Source organism: Saimiri boliviensis, chromosome 1, assembly GCF_048565385.1.
Source record: "Saimiri boliviensis isolate mSaiBol1 chromosome 1, mSaiBol1.pri, whole genome shotgun sequence".
In the NCBI taxonomy this organism is placed as follows: Eukaryota; Metazoa; Chordata; class Mammalia; order Primates; family Cebidae; genus Saimiri; species Saimiri boliviensis.
The window spans coordinates 25318156-25327374 of record NC_133449.1 but is presented as its reverse complement, the minus strand read 5'-3'; the positions used below and the strand labels follow the sequence as shown (position 1 = coordinate 25327374).

The 9219-nt window shown below is 40.9% G+C and overlaps 1 protein-coding gene across 3 annotated transcripts in view; it reads left to right on the top strand.

Moving 5' to 3' along the window:
• The window catches only part of ASXL2 (ASXL transcriptional regulator 2), a 159080-nt gene that overhangs the window by 79929 nt on the left and 69932 nt on the right, over positions 1–9219 (top strand). For all 3 annotated transcript variants that reach the window (XM_074395086.1, XM_074395090.1, XM_074395092.1), the window contains exon 3: positions 4577–4685. In XM_074395086.1, coding sequence (XP_074251187.1) covers positions 4577–4685 — 109 coding nt within the window. The remainder of the gene's footprint in view (positions 1–4576; positions 4686–9219) is intronic.

Here is a 9219-nt window from a genome sequence, read left to right as displayed (position 1 = left end):
AGGGAGGGAGGGAAGGAGGGAAGTGGGGGTAGGGGAGGGAGGTTGGGAAGGGTTCAAATTTTTTATTAGTTTGAAGCTTTGCTTCTTTGGGTTTGCGGCACCCCGGCCACTCTGTTTGTGACAGCCTCTACATAGTGTGTGGGCTGGCAGTTTGCTGATCTTTTAAAGTTTCTTTCCTACCCAATCCCCATTTTCTGGTAAGATTTCAATGAGGTCTGTTAGATGTACATCCTGCAGCTTACTGGTTTAAAATGCATTCTTCTTCGATGTAGTCTCTTTGGGGCCGATTGGGAGAAAGAGAAATCAATAGTGCGATTCTTCTGATATTGAATATTGACAAGTGTCTTTTTGAATTGAAGAACCAGTTTCTCCAAAAATCAAAACAAAATGCTTGATACAGTGGCAAAAGTAATACTACTTTAAAATTTTTGGCTGGGCACTGTGGCTCATACCTGTAATCCCAGCACTTCAGGAGGCTGAGGTGGACAGATCACCTGAGGTCAGGAGTTCGAGACTAGCCTGGCCAACATGACAAAACCCCATCTCTACTAAAAATACAAAAATTAGCCTGATGTGGTGGTGGGCACCTGTAATCCCAGCTACTTGGGAGGCTGAGGCATGAGAATCACTTGAACTCAGGAGACAGAGGTTGCAGTGAGCTGCGATCATGCCATTGCACACCAGTTTAGGGGATAGAGTGAGACAGTCTCAAAAAAAAATTGCTTCCCGACTTTTCTCAGGTCTGCCCCTTTTTGGTGTTGGATTTCTCCTTATGGTCTGTACTGTATCATTCCTCAGTCTATTTGTGTATTGTTCCATTCTGATTCTAGATCCTTCCTTTGTGGTCACACAATGACTAATGTTCTAGGCGTTGCATCCTAATACCACACAAGGGAAGAGAAAGGATCCCTTTCAGAAGATTCCCTGGAGAACAAGTTTTTTTCCCCCGTATGCCCTAGTAAATAGCTCCGTAGATTGTTGGCTCTGATTAAGTTGGCTCTGATTAAGTCATGCATCTGTTCCCGAATCTGTTACTGTGGACTTGGGGTAGGGGGTAGGGGGAGGGGAGGAGGGAGAGAAAGAGAGAGAGAGAGGAGAGAGAGAGGAGAGAGAGAGAGAGAGAGAGAGAGAGAGAGAGAGAGAGAGAGATTGTGTGTGTGTGTGTGTGTAAAAGCTGATTAATTTAAACTAGTTTAGATTTACCCCTGGGATGGGCATGGTATTAAGTCCCTCTCAACCACATGACTAAAAGTGGTAGAAGTTTTGTTTCACAGGAAATTTTTGGGTACTGTCCCCAAATATCAGGTAGTCAAACTACAGGGGACTATGGCATGACCTCATGTTTTTCCTACTAAACACAAATGGTATCTTTTAAATTGATTATGACCTGTTTCTGCATTTTCTGTTTTCTTATTCATGTTGTGATTTTTCTCTCTCGGAAACATACTGCTTCAGTAATAGTGGTTAAGAGTACATGTTAATATCTTGTTAAGCAAGTCTCCCATCATTTTTTTCCTGGAAATTTCTTGGCAATTTTTACATATTTATTTGATATAAACTTTGGGATCCTGATTGGAATTATATATATATTTTAACATGGAAATCGAAATTAGATAAGCATAACTGTGGAAACGAATTTGGAAATGCTCAACAGTTTCTTCTGCAAAAGGGTTTGCTTTTCTTTGTTACTGTTTACCAGTGTTGTGGGGGTGAAACTGTAGTTTTTGACCCTGGACACTTTCACAGTTCCAAGACACAGTGGACTCATGTCCCTGCTCTCCCCAACAGAGAACTCTTTAGATAGACTAAGAATCCAACAGCCTCTTCTAGTAGGCTTATTTTTGGTTATTGAGTATTGTCAACAGAGAACTGAGAGGGAAAAGAGCTGGAATTGTGGGGTTAAGCTGCCTTATACCTCAGATATTGTGAGAAATTTTTTAAAAGCTAAGAATGCCACACATCTCCTGAGACTCTAGACCACTGATTCCATTTCATTACTTCCATACGAACTGTGTGTTTGCTTGCTACCTAATTTTTTTCTTGTGAAGTATAATCTTTTATCTAATGATTTTGTTATTTTCCTTAGATGTACAAACATTGTCTTTAAGTATTATACCACTATTTTAAAATATTGGTTGGTGCAAAATTAATTGTGGTTTTGCACCAACCTAATACTACTACAGCTCTTAATCTTATGCTAATCACCAGACTTTTAACAATATTTTTCCTACAACTGTACTTTTGTGTTCTATATTTTAATACTGTTCTTATTTAGAAGCTCTTGTTTTTGTCCAACTTCTTTTTTTTTTGTTTCGTTTTTAAGATTGAGCCTCACTCTGTCGCTCAGGCTGGAATGCAGTGGCATGATCTCCACTCACTGCAACCTCTGCCTCTTCGGTTCAAGCGATTCTCCTACCTCAGCCTCCTGAGTAGCTGGGACTACAGGTGCATGCCACCACACCCAGCTGATTTTTGTATTTTTAGTAGAGACAGGGTTTCACAATGTTGGCAGGCTGGTCTCAAACTCTGGACCTCAATTGATCCACCTGCCTTAGCCTCCCAGAGTGCTGGGATTATAGGGGTGAGCCACCATGACAGGCCAACTTTTTGGTCTTTTTGTAATTCCTGTTATGTAAAAACTAAAGGTTAATAATTGGAGATAAAAATTTTATATAATTTTATTCTAGTCAGTTTATAATTTGATATTTTATACTGAACTCTTTTTTTTTTTTTTTTTGAAATGGAGTTTTACTTTGTTGCCCAGGCTGGAGTGCAGTGGTGAGATTTTGGCTCACTGCAACTTCCACCTCCATGGTCTCGAACTCTTGACCTCAGGTGATCCACCCACCTTGTCGTCCCAAAGTGCTGGGGTTACAGGCATGAGCCACCATGCCTGGCCTATACTAACTCACTCTTTCATGCACATGATTCCATTTGGTTGTATGTCAGAAAGCATGCATTTAAGTTATAGTTCTATTTCCTCTTAATATGTGAGTCATTATTTTAAACAAAAAGCCAACATTGGGTGGTGAAGCCAACATTGGGTGCTATTCTCTTCAGGAAGGCACAGGCCAGGCGTGGTGGCTTATGCCTGTAATCTAGTCGCTTTGGGAGGACAAGGTGGGAAGATACCAAGCTCAAGAGGTTGAGGCTGCAGTGGGCCATGTTTGTGCCACTGTACTCCAGCATGGGTGACAGAGTGAGACCCTGTCTGGGGGAAAAAAAACAAAAAAAAAGCGAAGGGACAAAATCAAGAATACTCATTTAATAATTTTTATTGCTTTTTGTTTTGTTAGATAAGTACAAGAAGACAGGAAAATGAAAAATGAAATATTACAGTTAGGAAAATAATATATGTATATAATTTCTATGGGTTATTATACACCTGAAATTCTAGTAAAGATGATAAATATCTTAGAATTAATAAACATTTAACCAAGTCGCTACATATAAAATAAATACTCAGAAGCCTACTTAATAACTTTTCTTGAGACAGAGTCTTACTGTTTCACCCAGGCTGGAGTGCAGTGGCACGATCTTGGTGCACTTAACCTCTGCCTCCCTGGTTCAAGCCATTCTCCTGCCGCAGCCTCTGTAGTAGCTGGGACCACAGGCGTATGCCACCATGCCTGGCTAATTTTTTTGTATTTTTAGTAGAAACGGGGTTTCACCATGTTAGCCAGGATGGTCTCGATCTCCTGACCTCATGATCAGCCTGCCTCAGCCTCCCAAAGTGCTGGGATTATAGGCGTGAGCCACTGCACCCAGCTCTTAATACCTTTTAAAGTGATCTCATGATAGGTTCGAATACAAGAGACAATGGCAACATGTTAGTTTCACAACAAGATTCAGTCTGGTGCAGCAGTATGCAGGGGAATTAATACTGTTTTTGTTTTTGTTTTTGTTTTTTTTTTGAGATGGAGTCTCACTCTGTTGCCCAGGCTGGAGTGCAGTGGCTTGTTCTCGGCTCACTGCAACCTCTGCCTCCCAGGTTCAAGTGATTCTCCTGCCTCAGCCTCCCTAGTAGCTGGGATTATAGGCGCGCACCACCACACTCGGCTAATTTTTGTATTTTTAGTAGAGACAGGGTTTCACCATGTTGGTCAGGCAGGTCTCGATCTCCTGACCTCGTGATCCACCTGCCTCGGCCTCCCAAAGTGCTGGGATTACAGGCATGAGCCACCGCGCCCGGCCCCGGAAATTATTATTGTTTATTTGAATCTGTGTGTGTTTGTGTGTGTGCTTTTTTTCTCATTGTACATCTGGACATTTGTAAAGCTTGCACCAAATAAAATAGACTGTTTACAAAATATGTTTGTGATACTTCTGTATTTTTCTTGACTTAAATGTTAGATACTGGATCAGCATTAAGGAATTACTATTTTGTAGATACATGGGAATGATTTTTACATCCATTTTCTCCATGGAAGCCTCTTTTAAAGAAATTGGTAGACTTTTTATTGTTCATAAGACATGTTTAAGTCAAAGGAGTATTGACTAATTTTATCTTAAGTAAGTGTTACTTCGAGACAGAAATTAATCTTTGTGTTCCTCATCACGTCTTTTTGTTTTGCAGTGGAACTTCCCCTCTTGCATGCCTGAATGCAATGCTTCATACAAACTCCAGAGGTGAAGAGGGCATCTTCTATAAGGTTCCAGGTAGAATGGGAGTATATACTTTGAAGGTAAATATTTTGTTGGGGAGTCATTTAAAAAGAAAAACCAGGAGGTGACCACATAAAAATATTTGACTCATAGAGACAGAATTCTGTTCTTGAAGAGCTTGTTTTCAGAAAGAGGTAATATTTTCAAACTCACACCCAGTACATTTTTAAAAACTAATCTATAGCTAACTATAGGTAGATCAGAATAACTTTATTTTTTATTCTTTAGGATAATCTTATCTTGAAAGAAAATTCAGATGACTTCCAGTGACCTTTTAAGGAGCTCCACAACATTTGTATAATAATTGTTACTTTGGAGCATTCTGCCTAGATGCTTTACATTACATTCTCATTTCATTCTCTACCACAATTCACAGTTGTGGTTATTAATTCCTTTTTTATAATGAAGAAAGTGAAAGTTCAGAAGATTGTATTTTCTTGCCCAGTGTTGCCCATATCGTATCAGAACCAGTACAGGAACCCAGATCTGACTGAGTTTCCAAGCCCATATTCTTTCTAGCATAACAAGCTTGCTAGTTTCAAAGACATTTTATTAGCTCATGTAACTGAAAATTCTAAGGAAACCCAGGCTGGATCCAGGAGCTCAGTTGACATCATCAGGGTTTGTCGTCTCCACTTTCTTCTGGCTTCGTCAGGGTCTTTCCTTATCATACATAACTTCACCCTCAACCTGCACACTGCAGGCTGTAAATCTGAGAAGAGATAGGAGCTAAAGTAGGAGGCTCTGACTTAATTCTGATTTGGCTTAATTGGTTTGGCTTTGCCCACATGTGAGTTTACCTTAGTTATCATGCTTGTCAAATGTATGTAGTCTTCTGATTGCCCAGCTGTAGATATGGTTGAAATTAATCTTGCTCAAGCCGGGTGAATTGAGGAGAGAGGATTTTCTCCAAAGGAAATTTATCAGCTGGAGGGGAATGAATGCTTGGCAGGCAGTGACTGTGTCCATTTATATATGTGTTACCTTTTTAGCTTTGAGCTGTAGTCATCACTATGCCCAGTGGTTGTGTGGAACCCTAACGTTAAAAAGATCTAACCTCCCTCCCTCTCTCCCTTTCTCCTTTTTATATACGTACTTGGTTGAACTTCATAGGGTTACAGGGTTTTATTCTCACATTAAACTTTCTGTATTTCTTTTCGGTTTTAGCTGTTCTAGACCTTCCATACTGTTTACAAAATTTATTAAATGCTTATTCTATAGTAGAGATAGGGGGAAAGGAAAACCAAAGTGTTTTTCTTATTCCCATCCACCATTAAGTACAGTACTTCTAACACCAGATGAGTGGAGATTTCTCCTCACATACCAAGCAGTTCTCCAGCAGACATTAGGTTGTTGTCCTTCAATAATTAGAGTTCCAGTGTGTGGCCCGTTAGGAACCTGGCTGCACAGCTGGAGGTGATTGGTGGGCAGGTAAGCATGACTGCCTAAGTTCTGCCTCCTGTAAGATCAGTGGCGGCATTAGATTTTCATAGGAGTGTGAACCCTATTATGAACTGCATGTATGAGGGATCTTGGTTGTGCATTCTGTATGAGCATCTAATGCCTGATGACCTGAGGTGGAATAGTTTCATCTGAAACCACCCACCCCAACTCCCCACCCTTCTGTGAAAAAATTGTTTTCCACAACACCTGTCGCTGGTGCAAAAAGGTTGGGGACTGCTGCTCTAATTCAGCTTCATTCTGATGCTGGCTGGCTGTCTATCTGGAGACAGTGTCACATTCCACAGGTTGAGGGCTTGGCACCCTCTCATCCCCTTCAGATGCCAGTTGTTGCAAGTACCACGTTGTGACCTGTACTTCTGACTGTCTAGTTATAGTTGGGGTTCCCTCCTTGGGTTTGATTAATTTGCTAGAAGGGCTCACTAAACTCAGGAAAATGCTTTGCTTACATTTACCCATTTATTATAAAGGATATTAGAGTAGATACAGATGAATGGCCAGATGGATAAGATGCTTAGTGTGAGGTTTGTAGGAATGTACACAGAGCTTCCCGGGCTTGCCACCCTCCAGGAATCTCCGTGTGGTCAGCCAAATCTTTTTTTTTTTTTTTTTTTTTTGGAGACAGAGTCTCGCTCTTGTTACCCAGGCTGGAGTGCAATGGCGCGATCTGGGCTCACCACAACCTCCTCCTCCTGGGTTCAGGCAATTCTCCTGCCTCAGCCTCCTGAGTAGCTGGGATTACAGGCACGCGGCACCATGCCCAGCTAATGTTTTGTATTTTTAGTAGAGACGGGGTTTCACCATGTTGACCAGGATGGTTTCGATCTCTTGACCTCGTGAGCCACTCGCCTTGGCCTCCCAAAGTGCTGGGATTACAGGCTTGAGCCACCACGCACAGCCCAGCTAAATCTTTTATTTTTTTTTTATTTATTTACTTATTTACTTATTTTGAGATGGAGTCTGGCTCTGTCACCCAGGCTGGAATGCAGTGGCACCATCTCAGCTCACTGCAACCCCACCTCCTGGGTTGAAGCAATTCTCCTGCCTTAGCCTCTGGAGTAGCTGAGATTACAGGTGCCCGCCACCTCAGACGGCTAATTTTTTGTATTTTTAGTAGAGACAGGGTTTTGCCATGTTGGCTGGGCTGGTGTCGAACTTCTGACGTCTGGTGATCTGCCTGCCTTAGCCTCTCAAAGTGCTGAGATTACAGGCATTGAGCCACCACACCCAGCTATGATCAACTAAATCTGAAAGCTCTCAGAACCCAATCCTTCGCATTTTTGTGAAAGCCAAAATACATAGACACGATTGATTAAATTATTGGCCATTGGTGATCAGTTCAACCTTCAGCTTCCTGCCTCCCTGAGATTGTGGAGTGGATGAAAGTTCTAACCCTCTAGTCACATAGTTGGTTCCCCTGGAAACCAGCCCCCATCTTGAGACCATGCAGTAGCTCACCAAGAGTAGCAAAAGATGCTCCTATCACTCAGGAAGTTCCAAGGGATATAGGAGCTGTATCAGATACTCCTTTCACTCAGGAAATTGCAGAGGTCTTAGGAACTCTGTGTTGGGAACTGGGGTCAAAGACCAAATATGAGAGCAAAAGATTCTACTAGTAACACTATTGCTTAGGAAATTATAAGAGCTAAAAAGAGCTGTAAGTCAGGAACTGTATCAGGAACCAAATATATATATTTCAAACGATATCCTGATATTACCTCTGTGCTGGACACTATAGAGGCTGTAAAGAGGGTTAAGCTGTGGCCCTGATCTCTTGAAGCTCATATTATGGTTTCTAAAATAACTGCATACTCTCAAAATGTTCTGTGTTTTAAAAAATAATATAGAAAAATAAGAATTAATTTTGAATAAAGGAATATAGAAGTTTTTTTGTTGTTGTTAACATATAAGATTTGAGCTGGACTTTGTTAGATAAGTAATAAGAAAGGCCTTCCAGGACATGGGAATAGCTTAAGCAAGGGCACAACAGTTGGAAAGATTCAGAGTGGCCTTGAAAGTAAACTGGAGTGATAAGACCATAATCTTTGCGTGCCGGTGTGGTAAACATCAGGTAGAGAGCTCAAACATTGGAGGCCTTTGAAAACCTGGCTGAGCAAAGAAAACAAAACAAAAAGAAAATAAAAACAAAACCTGACTGAGCAGTGTGTGTGTGGGTTGGGGGTTGGCAGATGTCACAGGTTTTTCTGGAAAGAAAGCATGATAAAATCCAAGTTTAAGAGGAAAATTCAGAGATTGAAGGGTGAAGCAGGAACATTTGTCAAAAAGGTGGTTATGGTTGGTTGGAAGAAATACTCAGGGCCTGAATTAAGAGACAAGTAAAAGAGATGGAGACAAGGGTCATTAGAGGAAGAAATAGAATATGTGGCATTTGGAATGGGTAAAAAGGACTGAAATGATTCTAGAAATTGGGACATGAGCAATTGATCCTGTATGGATCACAAATTTTAAGAAAAGAAGATAATTATATTTATGTTTCAGATACTTGTTCAACCTACAAGTCAAGATGTCTGGCTGGCAACTAATTCTATAAAAGCTGTCCTGCATTTTGAAGGAAAGAATAGAAAAATATGGGGTGTGTATTTTAAAAAAGTGTATAACGTAAGAGATGACTCAGAGAGAAATGGCACTAGGACATAAACTTAAATGAAAAACAGCTAACTTACCTAGATCAAAGTTTATAGTCTTGTCTGCAGTGTCATATAGATATCAGTTTTGTGTTGGAGGATCACATTTTTGTGTCTGTCAGAATTATTTTTTATCTGATTATTAAAACAATGTGGGAAAATAAAATACTGGAGGAAAAAAGAACCATCCATAGTTTTTGACTTAGAAATAATATTCACAGGCTAGGCGCAGTGGCTCATGCCTGTAATACCAGCACTTTGAGAGGCCAAGGCAAGAGGATTGCTTAAGCTCAGGAGTTCAAGCCCAGGACCCGTCTGGGCAACATAGTAGGACCCCATTTGTATAAAAATTTTAAAAAATTAGCCAGGTATGGTGGTACACACCTGTAGTCCCAGCTACTCCGGAGGCTGAGGCGGGAAGATTCCTTGAGCCTGGGAGGTCAAGGCT